The sequence below is a fragment of the Netta rufina genome (assembly GCF_964035555.1).
Source record: "Netta rufina genome assembly, chromosome: 7".
Taxonomy (NCBI): Eukaryota; Metazoa; Chordata; class Aves; order Anseriformes; family Anatidae; genus Netta; species Netta rufina.
Window position 1 is genome coordinate 30,049,315 of NC_140130.1, and position 19,926 is coordinate 30,069,240.

General features: G+C 37.9%; 1 protein-coding gene across 1 annotated transcript in view; it reads right to left on the reverse strand.

Annotated features, from left to right (window-relative positions):
- Nucleotides 1-14,099: 14,099 nt before the first annotated feature.
- Nucleotides 14,100-19,926, reverse strand: part of GFRA1 (GDNF family receptor alpha 1) — a gene marked incomplete at both ends in the record, with an annotated part of 145,755 nt that continues 139,928 nt past the window's right edge. The window contains 2 exons of the mRNA XM_084290376.1: nucleotides 14,100-14,261; nucleotides 16,333-16,389. Of these exons, the coding sequence (XP_084146502.1) occupies nucleotides 14,100-14,261; nucleotides 16,333-16,389 (219 nt within the window). The remainder of the gene's footprint in view (nucleotides 14,262-16,332; nucleotides 16,390-19,926) is intronic.

The window sequence follows — 19,926 nt, forward strand, 5'->3', positions numbered from 1 at the left end:
TGGCTGGGCTTTCCTGGTAATCCTATACAGTGCGTGTATCTAAGGCACTGTTCAGTTTCTCCTTGCAAATCCCCACAAAGCAATTACTGGCCTTTCTACATATTAAGAAATTGTCAATTTCAGGTGCAATTAAAGTAAAATTGCTTTCAGTAGATACTTGGCTATGATGACTTTTGCTGGTCATAATTCTCCCCACACTTTGTTGTTTCTTCAAATAAAAATTATATTTCTCTTGTGCCCTGGAATCTCAAGCTCATTTTTGACCCAAAGTATCCTCAGAGAGTTATAAAACTTAGATGATATAACTGCACATTACCTAGTAATGAACATTGTGAGAATCAAGCCAGGAAGATGAAGACAAGAGATGTGAATTAATGTTTTAATAATCTCCCTTAGATTAGTACAAGTCACACAGGCAGGGATCCCAGTCGCTGCCGGTGAGTGATACAGCTCCTCCAGTAAGGAAGGATAGTGCTTTATAACTCTCCAAGGACATGGTACTCTAACGTCTGCAAGGACAGATGGTCACTCAGCTACCCATAAAGTTATGACCTTGTCCCAGCAGTGTGGTGCAACAGAGTACTTTGGACTGAACTGCTATTTACGGTGCCACAGCTTTTGCTGAAGACATTAGAAGCTGGTTAGTTTATTTTTTACATCTATTCAACCCTGTGCTATTCTAGACATTCTTTTCTACTGAGCCAGGGCATTTGCCATTTTGATAATGGAAAGCAAAGACTATAGCATTGTTCAGCTTCTGATAGATGAACTCTAGATTTGAATTGAAATGCAACTGTGAATCATGCCTCTTGATTCTAGGGTGGTATGACAGAATACTTGTAGAAAAATCTGAGTGCACCATGCTGGTATTATCTGTCTCCAGTGCAGAAGTCAGCCAGTGTGAGACATTTTGCACAGCCACATAATGCTAACCTTCCCACATGCACATGTGCACTTAGCTGAGATCAGCTGTGACTGCTCCATGGCTGAACTAACAAGAATAGTGTCTCATTCTTCCATCTGAGAATACAAAGAATCTTCAAAGTCAGTGCAAAGACTGTGCTGACATCTCAAACTGGCAACTTTGAATGCTACTGAAAGACATATTAGAGAAATGGGTTTACCCACCAGAGACCAAAAGGCTGTCCTCTGGCACTGTGCAAGCTGTAGGACTTGCCTGCATTCTTCTTTGAACACAGCTTTTCTCTGGGAAAAACACCTTGTCTGGATTTAAAGATTATGTTCAATGGCGTAGAACACAGTACAAATCTTTTTTTACTTGTCCCTATGTTTACTTCCCTTCTCTGCTAAAACTGTGACACTTTTCTATTCTGAATTGGTCTCGATTTAATGCCTATCCATCCAGCCTTGTTAAAGCTTTGTTTATCAGATGGAGAACTTTCTATTTTTTAATTTCTCTTCCTTGTTCAGTACTTACAACCAGTGTTCAAGACAATACATGGAATTTTGGGGGTGAGATTGCACTGTTAGACATTGCCTGTTAGTCATGCTTTTCACGGAATCTTAGAATTATGCTTATGGCTCTTCTCAGAACCATCCCCAATTTTTAAGCACTGCTTTGATGAGATTTATTGAAAATGGGCAGTACGGCTCTGGAGATCTTTCAAAAAAGGGCAGACAACTTCCATTCCATACATGGGGGAACCAGTATAGCAACAAACTCTGAAAGAATTTATCTTACTTTTTATAAGGACTCAATTACTGTGAGATGAGAGGAATATCACTGAAATAGCGCTCAGTGAAGCTCGTGTGTTTCTGTTGACTTTATTCCTCCATTTGGGTGGTCCAGGAAATTAGGCATCAGTGCAAAAGGCAGTACATCTGTAGTGGCTTTATCAGGTATACTCGTCTTCTCAACAAATTTCCCTGATGTCAGTAAACCAGGAAATTGGGAGTGGGGGGCAGTTAGCTGAGAAACTGTTATCTCTGCAACATCGTTTGTTTTCTTTAGTATACCCTTCTGATATATTCAGTGTTCAGCGCTACCTTCCAGTTAGTCAGCCACTGATAGCCCAGCTCCTGGTTGACGAGTGTTTAAAAAAGTCAGCTAACCAATAAAAACCTCATCCAAGCTCCAAATGAGCATCTGGCATTGGTTGTTTAGATGTGCCTCTGAGTAATGGCAAGCTACAGGAAAGCCAAGCCAGTATTCAGACATTACTTTTTGGCAATGGGACTTGCTGTGTTATTTCTCTTCTGTATTAGCTGAAAAGGTCTGGCTTTTGCTTTTTAACCTTGTTGTTTCAATGCCAGAGCGGTAGACTTATAACACAAGTAAAAACAATAGCTCTTAAAAGATGTGATATTTTCTTTCATCTCTTCTTTAGTAAGCAGCCTTGGTAGTGCCATTTCATATAAAGAACTACAAAAGTCACAAGGTCCAGAAATAGAATAATTCCAGAAATGACAAAAAAAAAAAAAAAAAGACCTGCTTTGTCTTTTTATTGACTATAAATGCAGTGAAAAAGGCCATTCCACATCCTCAGCCATAACTAGTTAATTATTTTCTGTTGTTTTTTTGTAGATGTTTTTGACCAACATTAAGCAAAATGTACATTGTGGAACAAACCATCCATACAGGATATGCCATAATTACTGTTTAGCAATTTCACACTAGCAAAAATTTATTAAAACTTCACGACTCATTAATAGTAAGTGATCATAATCACTTAATAGAAAAGGAAACTGAGCTAATGATAGAAGTGCTGATTAATGTTTTTGACCTTAAGACATGAAGTCAAGTGAAATTAATGTCACTGGGTGTTAAAAGTTGTTTTCAAGTATACATGGTCTGTAATCACACAAGAAACCCCGACTACACAATTTTTATGTTCCTCAGCAGAAAAATATTCTATATTGAGTGGCATTTTTAATATTCTCACTGCTACATTTCAAGTAAGCACAAGATTGTCTCATTTATTATCAAAACTAGTAAAAGATATGTAATCTAAATATGCATATATACGCTCTCTTCAGAAGGAAATCTCACAGCAGTACTTAATGTGCTAGCAACAAGGACCATTACATGCAGCTATTTATCTCTTTTTTGGTATACAGGTTTCCTTTTATGAGATCAGGCTAAAATATTATTCAAGAGTCCAAGACAGTACAGCCAGCTCCCTAATCAGATGTCAGATATTTGGGCATCACCAAACCCGACAGGACAACTGCTTCTGTGGTCAGCTGCGTGCCTGGAAAGCATCTTCCTCAGCCTAACATCTGGCTGCTTCTGGTGCCCACGGGGGCTGTAGCAAGTGGTGGCATTTGAGGAGCCTTGTGAGCAACAAGGTTGGTCAGATCCACGTGGCAGTATGACATCTGTGCAGACATCAAAGTCACAATGTCTGAGGCAACACGTGTACCAAGCTGTAAGTAAAGCCTCCTTCTTCAGGAACAAACATTTATTTACATGTGCTTCATTCTTTTTGTGATATCAGATGCATCTTTAAACCAGAGTCACCATGCTAAGGCAATTATTCTACAGCACCATGTACTAAATTTAAGGAGGAAAAAGGTTCTGTAGCCTCTCGCAAATTGGTCTAATCCCATCCCACTGCTGAGGTTGAAGGGAGATAATTTAGCCCTTTGTCAAGAAGACAAACATTTTCTAAATGCTAACCCAAGTTGATAGCACTCCAAAACTATTTTTTAATAATATTCCTTAGATTATTGCAGGTACGATTCCCATGATGGGGAGAGCAGGAAATAAAGTTTCTCACAAGTTCAAGCAGATGCCTGGCTGAGCGTTAGAGGGCTTTAAGTTCATTTAACATAAATCAAAGTCACCTAGGGAAGGACAATGCCTTTCTAATAATGTCACTCAATACTTAGCCTACCTACACTTGTATTAATAACAAAGCCCTCGGGTAGTGAGCTATGTACAGCCATTGATCTGCTGAAAGCTCAGCACTACGGTATTGACAAATATTGTTTTGCAGACAAATACAAGCTAAACTGTATTTTTAGCCACTGGAATCTGACCTCTGACAAACAGGCAAATATCACTGGTCAGCCAGGTTAATACTGCATTTAAAGCCTTTCCAGTTCAGAAGGAAGCTAGCAGTTATTTGGTGAATGTAGCTTTATTTTTATGCTTGTGTATCCGTGTGTGTGGGGGGGTACTTTGTGACACACTTAGCCAACTGCCGCTCTTTAAGATGTTTTCATTAATGTCTCCTTTGAAATCAGGAGGTATGTGGCACTCTTGCAAATCCAGAGGTAAATACCATCTGTTTAGCTAACCTCACTGACAGTGTTTGTGGGATATTGTCCTACGTTTCTGAACATATATACAATAGTAATTCAGAAGCCTGAATGCCAGGTCCTTCCAAAACAATTGACTACCAGTCTTTATTTTGTAATGCCACAAAAAATTGTTTTCTGTGGTTTTGTGTGTGTGTTATGTGTTTTTTTGTTAACTACTCTGTGAATTATGCTTCCTACCTCAGAGCAACATATTCACTAGCATCACCTTTGAAAAACCAAGTAAGAAAACAACAAGAAGAAAAATAAAACCTTCTGCAGAATTACACTGAAGCAATGTTTCCCGGTTCCTATTTTGGCTTGTTCCTGGCTGTTGCTGTGCAGCTTTATATAATTAATACAGTTTAAAAATTTGGTGATGCAGAATCAGGGGGTGTAATCTGTATTCAAGTCCAAAAAAGACATGCATATCACCAAAATAATTGGGTTTTATTGTTACCAAAAATTGTTTCGGGAAATGATACTCCTGTCTCTGAATGTAAAACAGAATCCAGCATGAGACAGACAATAACCCAGACGGGTTTTGCTGCCAACACACAGAATCTGCACAAGTGTAAGGGCTGGCCGATTGCTTAGGTAGAGTGGTTTGGAGAGCGGCAGGAGCACGCTTGGAAAGTGATGGCTCAAGGATAAATGGTTAGGACCACCTTTTAAAATACATGTCCTAGCCAGCTGAGACCATCCACATGTTTAATGGTACACTGGAACTGCACCTCTAGGAAAGCTAATGGCAAGCTGGCCAGTTTCCTCTCTCTTTGTGTCTATCACACACTCACTTTGATGATGTCAACCTGCTTTATTCAGCTGCTTACCAAGGGGGTCATTCAAAACGCTCTGTGTAACTCAGCCTGTTTAACTGAACTGATTCTATAAATGCCAGTAAAAGCAGATAATGCTACTTACCTGGCCATCACTAGACAACAGCGTGACGTTACAAACATCCCTACCAAAAATCAGCCAAACTTCTGCATGTGATGGGCACTGCTTGTTTAACACCTATCATCCAGGCCAGTGGGGAGGGAATGCCAATTTTATCATGAGGACACTGGTCCTCTCTGTCACACCTGATGCTAGGAGCCATCGTTATTTAATGACAGCGTAATATACACACATGGAAGAAGGGCAGTGTGGCACACTGCCTTCTATTTGTGCACCGTCTAGGCAGGCCCGTGGCACTAACTTACCTAAACCCACAGGGAAATTACCAGAGGGAGGCTGTGTGTGAATAGTAATAATTAAAACAAAAATAAATCAGCCAACCAAAACCTAGAAATAAAACCCACAGACCACTCACACAAAGGAACCCATCTGGTCATGTACCAGATGCTGCTTGGTGGTATTGAATCCAGCTGGGGTCAGCAGTCCCCGGGGAGGCTGCTGCTCAGTGAGCACATCTTGGAGCTGTACCTCCCAGAGGGAGACCTCACTTCTGTCCCTCCCTCCTTGTTCTCTTCCTTCACAGAATGACAGCACAGAGTAAGAGGGAAAGCAGGGGGAGCCTAATGCCACAACCATCCGAGCTGCAAGCAGTGCCAGGACAGCTAACATCTCCCCCGCTTGTTTCACCCCATGCAGCTTCACCCCATCCACAGCTGCCCAAACATGATGGTGAACATGGACAGCGATCTGCTATGTGAGCTAGGAAAGCATTTTCAGCCTTTGAGCCTTGCCTCCCCTCCCAGCACACTCTACATTCCCTAAAATATCCCCCTCCCAGACTCTTTTGTCTTTGAAGCCCTTGCAGCCCTTTTGCTCCCATGTGACAACAGGAGCCAGCCCTTAGCTTCTGGCCTGACAGGGTGGAAGGGCTGGGCGGGCGTGGAGGCGTGCTTGCGTGCCAGAGAGCGAGCAAGTATGAATAGGGCCAGCTGGCCACTCTCGTGCCCCATCATTTCCATCTGATATTCCCTGCTCATTGTCATTTTGCAGGCCACATTCACTAGCACAAAAAGACTAGGGAGCAAGCAAATGCACAGATACTTAAAGGGAAAAGCTTTATTTCTTATTTTCTTAGATCATAGTGGACTGTAAAACAACAGGGAACAATGAGCTCAACCTTTAATAAGCTTGTTTTCTTTCCTTTTTTTTTTTTTTTTTTTTTTTTTTTTTTTGCCAGTCAAGCTTCCTTTCTTTTGTATAATTCAAAACAGAACAAACAACCAGGAAATTTTTCTCACAAAAACATGCTTTTTAATAAAAAAGAGAATAATGTTTATTGAGAGGGATTGTTTTCTGGATATGTACAATAGTAATGCAGGAGAATTATGCTAACAGAAAATGCCAAACATCATGACTTGACTTCTGAAGTGTGAACGGTCCAAAAAGCAATGTCCTTAGAGCAACGTCTAAGTCAACAGGAACAAGTGAACAGTGTTATTATTTTTATTTTTTTTACAACAAATTACCAGCCATTATGACTGAAGACCTGACACATAATAACCTGCAGTGAGATGTACAGAAATCCATAAGACAACATAGAATTTACACAAGAAGGTAACTATTTGTGTAATAATTTCCTCCAGAAAATGGAAGCATGTTCTAGGCAGATAATTTGGGAAAAAAAAAATACAGAAAAAGAAAAAAAAAGGAAAAAAAGAAACAAACAAAAAATGCTAACATTGGACATCCTCAGTTCACAGTGAATGCCAGTCTTCCTGGGTCCAAACGCTACCAGTTTCCCCTACCTGCATCCTTTCTGCCTACCCACAATTAATCCCTTTATTACCCAAAATTACTTATACCCGAACCTTCCTGTGCTATTTCCTCTTCGCTGCAGCTCTTGTCTACATGCACTTTACACAAAAGAAATACAAACTTAGACATATCCTCAAGTGAAAGAAACATACACCTTCCCGGCATGAACAGCATTAATCACAGCTAATCATTTCAGCACTAAGTAATGCCGCACAAAACATCATACAAACCCTGTTAATCAAACTCAGTAGCAATAACTCTGGGGGAGGGGAGAAGATGGAGATTAATAATTGCCACCAGTTAAATCTCCTGTGTTGCAGTGCTTTGAAGTGATTTCTTCTACTGCCTAACTTCACGACTTATTTATATTTTCTTACCCAGAAACAGTGAAAGGTATTGGTAAGTGTTAAGAGGTTGGTTTTATCCCTCACTTCTGCTGTGACCTTCCCAGGGAGGACGCAATGTAAAATTCAAGACCATATTTTCCTTCAATTGTTACTCCTATTTTCTTGATAAACTCAGCTCAGCCTGGGTTGTGCACTCCCAACTGCCAGACGCAATCCACTGTGGGGCTCTGTTCCACCTCTATCAATCTTTACAAACAGCCTTCTCAAATCAACTTCACCCAAGGGTTAACGTGCCTGTCCCAACCCAAAGCATGCAGTCATTAACAGTGACCCTGCTTGAGGTGTGGGAAGGCGATGCTGTGCTCCCATCAGCTGTGTTTTCGATAGCATACTCCTGTGAGAATCACTTCAGCTCTTAAAAGGGGAATAGTTTCCATGGGCCAAATCACAATGTCAACAAAAACACAAACTATGATTTGTCTACCTGCCTTCTACCCACCAGGACATATATTTCTATTTCTCAGCAGTGTGTTCCCTGCAGTATCTCCTAAAATGAACAGTGGCTCCAGTAATTTCTGCATCTTCAGGCTTTCTCCTGTTTTTGACAGATGTTACCTTATTTCATATATATCCTTTTCCATAAGCATTCTTAGGAGAGGACCATGATGTTTAATTTTATTTTGAAAATTATGCCATAGTTTCAGCAGATTTGCTGGCTTCTGTGCTGGAAGGAGTTTATGTCTCCCTGAGGTCCAGTAAATCTATGAGGTTCAGCTTTTGTACCTTTTAAACTTCCTACCTAAAGACAAATGCAGTGGTCAAAATCAACTTCTTACTCTGTGTGGACCAGCTAAAGAGCTGGAGCTAATGAATGGATTTAGAAGAGGAAGCGGGGCTGGGGACGTATTTCACACATCAATACATCAATATAAGGTATAATATTTTTGCACTTAGAACTGCATGTCCTCTCCTACTGTCAAAGGAGTGTCCAGCAGAAGGAGCCATGAGGAACTCTGCATCTTGGTGCCAACACTAGTGAACTGCTTGACATGAGCCAGCCGACATGGGGAGCAGCACACTGCCACGACACCATGTAACACGACGTATGTTTGTTTACTCATACCATCAATTCTTGGAATGAGTGGCTTGAGGAAGCCTGAAAACAAGCATGGCCTCATTTACTGGAAGGCAATTCCCCCAAACTGCTGTTCAGTTTCATAAGCACTGAAGGTGCTGAACAAGGGCTAGTTGATGCTTTGTAGGATAGAAGTCCACAAGGAACAAAGCCAATTGTAGTATTTTAACAGGAGAAATTTGACGAAAATTGCTTTACATATACAACTTCTAGAAAATTATCCTTCTGAGAGATTAAAAAGTAGTGCAAAAGAATTAGCGTGTGTTGGAATTGCTAAGAGCAGGGGAAAATTGGGTTAGAGGAACCAACCCTTGCTGAAGTGAGATCAGGTTTGGCTGCTGTAATCTAGGCAGCAATTGCCTCTTTGCATGACAGAGCAAAGGTAAAACAGCAGAAACTGCAGCTGCTCTGGTCAAATGTGTTCAGAGAACTTCAGTGATTAGTCTAGATGGCACCAAATTATAATACCACAGTGCATATTGATAAGAAATGCTATGGAGAAATTGTTTGATTCTGTGCTCTTTCAAACTTCAGATAATCTGCAGGCTACATCTTGAATTTCTTGCTCCGTCTTTTATGAATGCTAAAAGAGACAGCTTTTGAGTAGGAGCTACGGGATTTAGCTTCTGATTATTGACCTGACCGCATCTAATATACCTATTAAGTATAACCATCCCCTGAAGGCAAACATACCCAGATGAAGAAAACATGGAACAAAGGTATATGAAAGTGGAGACAATATTGAATTAAAAAATGGGAATTCATCACCCTCCCTGATTTTTTATCTTCAAATGGACACATTTAAATTTCACAAGGAAACTTCTTATTTTTGAAAAAAAAATACTATTTTGTGACACTATCTATTTGACTGAAATTCCAAGCAGAAAATACATTAAAAACATTTAAATACTTCTGAGAGATTGTGAAAGTTTAAAACTTTTTAAGCCTTATTCAGTATCAAACTAAATTTTAAATTCCATCTGGGGAACAGAAACTTCATGTTTTAGCTTGTACCAGTCAAACTAGCACTAAACAGATAAAATAGGAACTTGCAATACCCTCCCCCCAAAAACATAGTTCAGCAGAGACATATTCCTGACCACAGTTTGTTTGTTTTTTTTCCCAGAACAGGAGGCTGTAATTATAAAACAAACAAACAAAACCATCGAGGAAAAAAAAAAATCTTTTATGAGAAAGTGGATGACTGTAGAATATGGAAAAAATGACCTTCCAAACTGAAAGGAGAAGCTGAAAGAGCCATTAATTGAAATGTCATATGAAGAATGGAGCTGGTAAGAAAAAGCAAATATTTAAAGATGAGAAATATTTAACAAGTCACTGGATTAATTTCTCTGCGAAGTTCATCAGAATCAACTATACTTCTATTTGATGTCATGGACATCAGGTAGAACCTGAATAGCCTTACTGGTATAAAACAGCCTTGGGGGGCCTCTTTAGCTCAGATGAATTTATCCAGAACAGATTTAATGCAGAAGTTCTGTCAGTGAATGTGTGTTTTTCAATGAGGTAGATCCACATTGTTGTTGAAGACAAACAATTGCATTTTATGAAAGAAAGTTATAATTGCTGTACAAATATCTGCTCATTCTTCCATCTTTTACTGCTTGATCTGATGGAGTTTCTTGTCCTAACAGAATCCAGCTCTTCTATTTCAACAAATCCCAGTGCTAAGTATGAGACACTCATGTCACTTGACATACCCAATTTTATGTCCCTTCAGTGAGCTCTTCTGAGTTTTGGTCTTCTTCACTGGTTTCTCGCCATCTCCCTTCCATAGAAATATCATCGTGATTAAGCCAAAAAAAAAAAAAAATTAGGATCATATTGAGATTTCAAGGTGATTCCTTCTCTGTTTTCTTTGTTTCCAGCCTAATTACATAGGCTTAGCAAGTAGTTTACATTTTCATGTTTTCAAACTACCAACAAACTGTAGCATTCCTCAAATTAAAACAGCCTCATTTTTAAAAGTTTGGGTCTTACTGGGATATAACTTCATTAAAAGAAAATGGGCTGGAAATAGGTCTCCAGACAGAGCTACAAATGCTTTAAAATAATTAAGAATTCCTGTTCCTCCCAATTCTTCCTAATGATGCAGTAGGAATGAAAGAGTTCAATGGGAAGTGGCAGTGCCCCAGTGGCAATGGATAGATGGTTCCTGCAGACTGCTCAGCACCTCTCTCCCCATTCCCCTGAAGACAGCGAGGATAATGACTGACAAGTTGGTGAAACAAGGTCTGTGCTCCTTGTTCCTCACCATACCACCACACAGACACGGGTGCAGGACCACTGCACAGTGGTGGATGTCACTGTCTGCAATGGTCCCCCCACCCTTAATTATGATTATTTCCACTGAAAGGCTCATCTTCGTTGCCTCTTTCATTGAACTAGTTTGTGGAATTAGTACCTATGTTAAATACCTTAGAACATTAGCCATATATTTCAGTTCAGAATTATTTTTGTCTTTCTGTGTACTACTTTTAAGGAGGAACATAAGAAACGATAATCAGATTATTTAACATGGCAGTGTATACACACTACTAGGAAATAATACTAATGACAATGTCTGTTCTATTATGTTCAATGAAAAAGATGATTTGTAAATGTTTATGCTAGTCCATGATTTAATTTAACTATAACTGAATTGGTTAAATTCACAATTTAAACCGTAGGTCATCTGTATGTACATCCTGTATTTGGACAGTTCCCATATTATTGGTATATTGATAAAATCAATGTGTTAAAATACTACATAATGGCTAGTTCGTTGGCTGAGCACTCAACACATGGCATTTTAGCGGTCAGAAAGGGAAAAAGTGAAACAATTTGCATACTTCAGTTCTGTAGCAAATGACTGCACTGACAAGGTCACCATGCCAAATTGACATCATCCACACCACATCCAATTTCTAAAAATCTTCCAATATTTGCATGGTGATGCCTGTAAAACCTCATTAAGTGTCAGACTCTTAGGGTTTTTTCCCTCTTGCCTGTTTAATAAGCAATTTATTTTTTTAATTAAGAATTCAGTATGCTTTTAATTTATACAGGAAAGAAAGCCTGAGTGCTCTGTGTTGTTTGTGGTAACATGGCTAGCTGTATAAAATGGCATTTCTTCCTCTACTATATCCATAATTGCATTTCCAAAGGTAACCCTCATTGAATCAGATAACTAGCAATTTCTTTTGTAATCAGAAGCTAATTAGGTTGTTGTTTACAGTACAAGTGATCAACAGCTTTTATTCTGGATCACACAGTGTCAAAGCTCTAATAATTTGTATTAAATGTAATAGAGATACCGTAATCAAACCAAATGTATAAAATCTTCAAAAAGGTATGCGCTATACTGGGAGGTTATTAAAATTCCTGATACTGCTTAAAATGTTTAATGTGCTGAATACAAATGATATTTTAAAGAAAGCTTTGTGGATCAAAGATGGATTTAATAATTGTAATGTTTATGAATTTGTTTTGAAAATATTTTAATTGGATAATGTCAGATTTTTGAATTATAACACTATGCTCATTACCATTTCAATAGGTTATACTATCAGTTCCTTTTGACATAAAATAATTTGATTTATTTTTTTAAAATCATGAATCTCATAATCTTTTTTCTGTTGTCACTAGTTTTCAATAATTTGATTAGCTTCCACAAGAAGAGCAACAGGAACCACATGGGCTTTGCTGGTAATGATATGATATATATTCTTCAAAAGCATCTCTGATGCCTTTGAAAGTAATTTGCAGTTTCTTATCAGCACAGAATTAAAAAGTAATATTGTCTAATTTGTTATGTTCAGTGGCACATGGCATCCTAGAATTCTATCACATACACAGTGCTTTGAAACCTATATTATGTGACCATAATCAAGAGTACATAAGTGAATTTTAGAATTTCTGAAAGTGTTTATTATTAGCTAAGAAAAAGCTCAAAAGATGAACTTGTCAATAGGTTTAATAATCTCATAGTAAGATGTGTACTTTGCATACTCTCAAACTTCATTGCAGTTTATAAAACAGTAATTTGTACCTTATAGTTGTATTGCAAATAACTGATCCAGACATTTCAAAGCAGGCCTGTGCATAATTGTGTGAGTCTCAATGTAAATATGAAAATTCAACATGATGAACTCTTTGCTTGGTCACGTTATCTCCTACTTCCAGGAAAAACAAAATCTGATTACTGTTGATCATTTAGACATAACTGCCTGTAACAGTCACCAAGCCATCACAGTAAGGTATAAGGACAGCCGTAAGGAGAAATGTTGCCTATTTGATGACACTTAAAGCTTTAAAGAATCCCTTCTAAATACCACAGAAAACCATCAGCCAGCAGTGGTTGTCAACGTCACTGAATGAAAACCAAAGTGTTCAAATCTTGCATACCGACAATATTGGCATCCAAACCATTACAATGTTTAAGGAATAGGTCTTGCAAACAGTTCATCATGCCAGCAATCCCATGGGCTGCAGTAAGAACTACTATGATGAGAAAAGCCTGTCACATGGGTGAGCGTGCATGATGCTGCCTTGTAATTGGATCAACCATCCTTCCGTGTTGGTTTTAGCCACCTCAGAGATGAAACTCAGTTATCGTACCACTGCATCTTTTCCCTCTACAATGTTGTGATAAGAGAAGTAAGGCATGAAGTTCCTGTAACTTTCTGAGCTGACACTATCAGCTATGTATAAACAGATAGTGCTGTTTTAGTAGAGCAAATAAATTGTGTATCTTTTTTTATTAAGAAAAATATAATAACTGGACTATAGTATCACAACAGAAGCAGAGAAGACCAGCAGCTGTATAGCTGAACTCCTGTAGCAAAACTTGTTTCTACTGCTCATCCATGAATTTAAAGAAATATATGTTTATGAAGCTTTCACAATGGCTGCTTCTTGTTAATTTATAGAATCTTCACCCTTGTTAAGGCTAGATGATTATAATTAAAAGATAAATGTACTGTTAGAAAGTTCTATGCCACACTCTATTTTTATGAGAATTTAACTGAAAGACATACATTATACCTGTATGTGAATTATAATGGCTTCTCAGCAGGGAATGCAGAATCACTTACAGTACATAAACATTTAAAGAGGAAAATGCTAATACACTGAAAGAGTTTAACATCAGTAGCAATTTATCAAATGAGGAAGTTTCATAAAGTCCACTCTCTGGGAGAACATTCACCGTTAGACAAAAGCCTGGCATCCTGGATAGTCTGAAGTTCAATCAATTTGAAAACCAAAACTATTCAATGAGATAAATAGGATCTTAAGAAAAACTGCCATCCTCCTTCTTGGGTAAAGGCTAGAATTAACGTAATTATTAAAATAATCCAACCAGCTTGCTTTACAGGCAAATTTACACACTGTCTCTTTAAAACACTGCATGCCCAAAAGCCTTTTGGGTTTGGAATGTAGCACTGCACCAAGTATTTCACAAAGCCTCTAAATATCACAAGAAGCTTTTTTAGAGAGAAAAAAAAATTTCCAGCTGACTGAAACTGTTCTAGCAGGAGTGCCTCAGCTTAGCCCCCAGACCTGGAATTCCAGATAAACAACAGAGGACAGGAAACAGATTTTTTTTTTTTTTTTTTACACGTCCTGTTGTAATGCAGCTACAAGACGACTGATGAGCTTAGGAACAAACAGAGTGAGAGTGCAATTGTCATCAGAATGAGAGATGTGCTTGCGTAGAAGCTTGTAGGAAGAGCAAATGAATTCTCTGAAGATATGTGACTGGTGGAGACTCCTGCTGTGTTGTCTTTCCCAATAGCATTCTGCAAAACACAACACTTTCCTTGGTCACCATTACACATTTCCATTGCAAAATATTCAAATCTATGTCATGAAATTCATCAGTTCATGTCCCACCCTCCACAGCACAGATTGAAATATCTAAAAAGCATAAAAACAAAAGTGAAATGACAACATTTTAAAGTTAAAGGATAAAAATATCATTAATGTATAGCACCAGCACAGCATGACTCAAAAAAAAAAAAAAAGGAATAACGTAGTAAAAAAAAAAAGTGGTTCCATGTGTAAAACTTGCCCTTGTTAAACATGGCCGTTTGCTTTAGTCATCTGTGTTTATGCCAGTTTACTAAAAAAATAAAATAAAATAAAAAATAATAATAATAATTAAAAAAAAAAACACACACACAAAAATGTAGGACCCCCAGTGAAACTGCAAGTTCTGCACAGTCAACAGAACAACTTTGATAACAAGTTACTCCTGGAGGCCAATAGATAAAATCTAATCCATGGGATCAGAAAAGATTGAGGCTTCTAGCCTATTAAATTTTTTCTTTCTTAATTTCTCTTCCCCTCATTGTGGCATTATTTACATGCCTTGTATCTTTGCTACCAATAATAAAGCAGTAGGCGTAGGCAAGTATAGATTGCCAGATTAGAGTGAACTATTTAAGTAGGAACTGTAATGAATATTTTTAATTGCTTATCATCCTCAGCTAAAAAAAGTAAAAATAAAATGCATGTATAATCACAGAATCGAAACAATTTAGACTGGAAGGCCATTAAGGTCATTAAATCCAATCACTCCAAGTAAAGTTGCTCATACCCTGCCTACTCTGGGTTTGAAAACATTCAGGGATGTAGCTTCCTCAGAGGGATCAAGCCTCACCCATGCTGAAGAGACAATCAGAAAAGGTACAAGCTAGAACTATGCAGAAGTGCAGGTACCAAGAATGAGTATAGAGCATCAGTTCCCACAGAAACTAATAACTACAAAGACAGGGAGCAACTCTTGGACAGATCTTCATGCCACTTGCCCTCCCTTTGCTATCATCTGATAGGATTCTCACTGTCTGGAAGTCCTTGAGCTACAAACTGTTGGATGTACTAGGAGGCACTGAGGGACTTTTCACAATATGCTTTCTCTCATCTTATATTCAACCCTTATCATCTGTGTTTTGGAAACTGTCACAGGATGTGGGTTAAGGTGGACCAGCAAATCTGATGGCAAGCTACAGTTACATGGGCCTTCTTGTGAAAGGTCTTTAGCCAGCATGCGATGCCAGCACATCCATTAACTTTCCTGCATGCTGTTAACATAGCCTTGGTTCTTCACATGTCATTAAACTTTATTCTAGTATCTACTGGAAATTCTTAACAGAACCTAAAGATTTAGAACCGGGCTACAGAACTGCCATTGTCTGGAAACACTGTAAAACTTGGATCAGCAGAGGAGAACCTAAAATACATGGTCACATCCACTTGGTGGCTTATACTACTACAATTGGTCTTGCTGTATAGTTGGTGTTTCACATTGTAAAAATTAATTTATGTACTTCACTAATTATTAAGCATCCTGAAAGACTCAGTCCAAAGGATATGGACCGACAGACATGGAAACCGAAGTAATGTTCAGGTATGAAAGGGGCCTTGGAGGTCAGGCTCAGAGTAGTCAAACAGCACTGGAAGGTTATTTCTCTTGGGGCTACCAGTCTGTCTTCTGATGAGAACATCAATTCAGGCCCAAAATTGTTCGTTTTTTTTTTAGCGATAGAATGATGTCCAGCATGTTTCTCTGTATTTATTAAAAGCCTTATAATCTCGTGTTCCTACAGATTATTAACTAATTATACATGCTAGGTACAATGTTAATTACCATGGGATTTGCCTAAACATGTACAGCTATTAAAATACAGTCAGCAGAAGCCACTTTGAGCCCAGTTCTGGATTTCTGAGTATGATCAATCTTTAATACTTTACAGTATCCAAACAAGAATATACTGTAGGGTAAGCCCATTATAATCTTGGAAGTCGTTGAGAATTTTATATTAGGGGACACACCCGTGGCCATGAAACATACAGGATCTGCACGCTTACCTCATTAAGACAGAGCTCTGTATCTACAGATTCATTGGATTTCCGCTTCTTCTGTGCCTACGAACAAATGCAAAATTTATTCCCTGTACATTTACACATAGAGCAGCACAAAACAATTAGATAAATTCACAGGGGTTGTCATACTCCTATGATTTTGACAGTGATTTGCACATGATTAGTGAATACATTTTAAAAATGTAACTTCATGTTTTCCAATGACATTCACACTCTGATTTGAATTTACAACAAAACTTTAAACAGTCAGCTAAGGGTACTCAGTAATTACAATGCTGAGTGCCACCAGCTGCAAAGAACATGCTATGTTCTGTGGCCCCTTAAAAACGATGCTGGATGTTCATGAGAAGAAATTAAATATGACAGTTAAAAAGCACCATAAAAAGCACTGTATAATAACAAAAAATCTACTATATTTCTGTTTTAGGAAAATACACAACCAGCAGTATTTCATCCTTGAGAACGTATGTACTTTCTCTGTGTACTATTGCCAGAACATGAACATAGTTTTAAAATATTGCATGGCTGCTGCAGAGCACGCTACAAACAGAACATTTAATGTCTTTTAATGTATATACCTGAAAGTTAAATTGAGCTGTTTGTTTATATTATGCTCACAATTATACATAGCATATTATTAAATGCATGAAAATTACTGATGATCAAAGCCTAAAAAAATGAATTTATCTTCATCCACGTCTTACAGTGAGCATCCATCCACTATGTGCTCTCCACAGTGACTGAAGCAAGAAACATCTGAGGTGGCAGCATCACACAAAATGAAAGCAATAGCGTGCACTCTGTTTAGCATCACAAGGTGCTTAATATTTCCATTGCTCAAGTGAACACGACTGGGCTGGGAGTTTTCTACTTTTCTATAATAGTAATAGCAATCCCCATGGTGCCGAAGATGTTTTTACTTAATGGTGCTGTGGTTGATTTAAGTACTCCAGTAATCTCAATATCGTTTCTTTCTTTGTATTCTCAGAAACATAAACAGCACTCTTTTACAGGAGCTTCCAGTGTTAAACGTACAATCAAATCTTGTAACAGAAGACTTGGATTTACACAGCAAGAACTACTGACTGCACTGGGCACGTCTGATACTTCCACCTGAAAGTTTCCATGGGATTACCAATTTATTTGCTGCACAAAATGAAGACCTGAATCTCACTGTGTTGCATGCATTTTATGTTCCAGCATCCTACCAGTTTTGGCAGAGCTGGTTTGAATTAAAGATGATGCGAGGAAGTGTTAAGCATTCTATTTTATACCTTACAAAAGTTCAGTTCCACGTATGGCCATTTTATTTTGTGTCTGAGAGCCATTGATGCTGCCTATGGGAAACAGACTATTCTTCAACCTAATTACTGAATTTAGAATCCAAATGGAGGAACTGAACTTCTCATTAAGAAGAACATTTTCATGATACTTTTTTATTTATAAATAAATATATTAGAGACAATTGAAAACAGCTGGGATTTAAACGAGAGCTTAGCTATAGAAAGAACGCATATTGTATATATGTTGGCAGTTTTAAAATATATGATAAAATAATAGCTCAATTAATTAATAAAAACTCTCCATGAAATCTCTCTCTTACATTCCCTTTCTTCTAATTACTACCATTAAAGTGGTTATGGTAAGCATAAATTTAACTATCTAAATGGAAAAAGAAATGCCTTGAAGTAAACTTACTGCAAGAAGCAGCAACACAGTGAAGCCTTCCTGCTGTGTTTGCAGTGGTGGTGGTTTCCACATAAATTAGGAAACTTTCTTTATTGGCAACTGGGTAGATTTCAGCTCTTAACTGACTGGCCCAAGGAAGATGGGCAAAGAAGAGGAAACTGGACTTCAGTCCTGATTTTCTCATATCCTAAACACACACTGCATTGAAACGTAAGACTCCAAAGAAGTCTCAAAGGAGGCATAAGTAGATGTTCAGATCTTAACTGTACAAACTACAAGGACAATAAAAGCTGCCTATTTCCTACTTGGTCCTTTAGTGGTAAATTCTGTTGTCCACAGAAGGGTACCTCTGTTGGAAACGTTGTTCTTTGCTGCATAGGCCTGTTCTGGATTTGTGACACTGTGCTAACTACAAGGGTACCCTTGCTAGTTGGTTCCAACACTGAAGTTAAGAGGTTTTGTTCCTTCAGTACTGTGTTCCTCAAACAACAAAGGAGATAAACCACCTTTGTTTTGTTTATATGCAGTAAAATCTTCCTTTGCTTCATTCTGCTAGATAAAGTACAGAAGCTGAAACATATTTACTATTGAGGACACAGTTTTAAGGGTAAAATCAACAGCTAGAAACAAAATCAACATGAGAAAAAAAAAAAAGAAAAGAAAAAAAAAGGCTTTTCAATCACTTTGATCAATATTCCATAGCTTTAGTTTGGAAGGTAGTACTTCTCTCTATCCATGCATGTACTTAGTATAGTTATTCTAACATCAACAACACTTATACACTAGCAATTTCTATTACAAAGTTCTTCCTTAGAATTGAGAAATAATTTTAATAGTCAGGCAGGCTTTTCTCCTATCAAAACAGAAAGAACAATATCTTCCATTTAAAAATACAGCAAAAATGTAGCCTTTTTTGGGGGGGAAAGACAGAGGGAAAGAAAAAATATCACTTTGAGGATGAGACGAGACATTATATGCCAAGTTTCAAATTGGAAGAGTACATTTTTACTGTTGAATTATAAACCTGTAAAAACGGGTTATAATGGAAATGCTGGCATAGGCTGCACTCCTGTAATACAACAGTGCATCACTAAATCACAAGTAACGGCAAGAAAACCCTACGTGTTGAAGAGTGCTATAGAAAGCATATGTCCTGTAATTACAACCTAAGGGGAAAATTCTTCCTGCCTCTCTACAAAGGGCTCTACATGTAGCAGAGCTGCTGTATTTGTTCTGTGTTGAGAGAATGCCCAATCTGAAGCAAAAAATCAGGAGTTGGATGTTATGCTGATTGCCTTGGTGCAAATATACCCAAATGGGTCGACATGCACTTGAATTATGAAGGATATTCTCAGCCACTGGATATTTACTCTACAACATCTTCCATTATCCTAAAAAATTAAACAATAGAAATGTGTGCCCATCATGTACAGCTGCAAACTATTCTCACAGGGAGTATCTATGCCATCAACAAATTTGGGAAATGAGAGCTGTTCATTATGCAAGATTCTAAAGATTCACCGCCAAACCCCCATCTCGGGTCCCCTGTGTGCCTAACATACGGGCAAAGAGGGTATCTTGAAATGTGCTGGAAACACCTAATTCCACAGGAGTAAAATATCACACACAAATGCCAAGTAAGTCTGTGTTCAATCTTACATTTATTTTTATTTTTTATAAAGCTCTTATTGCTGACAAGAAAATCTACAGGAATTTCATCATTAAACAGAAGACAAGCAGAGTCGGGCTGGTAAAAATAATAATATATGTATATATATATATTATATATACATATACATAAAACTGTGAAAGAAAAGCAACTTAAAGTAACTGGTTAAACATATGGAAAGTGGTATGAATCTCTTCCACTAAGGAAAAATAGCATTTGCT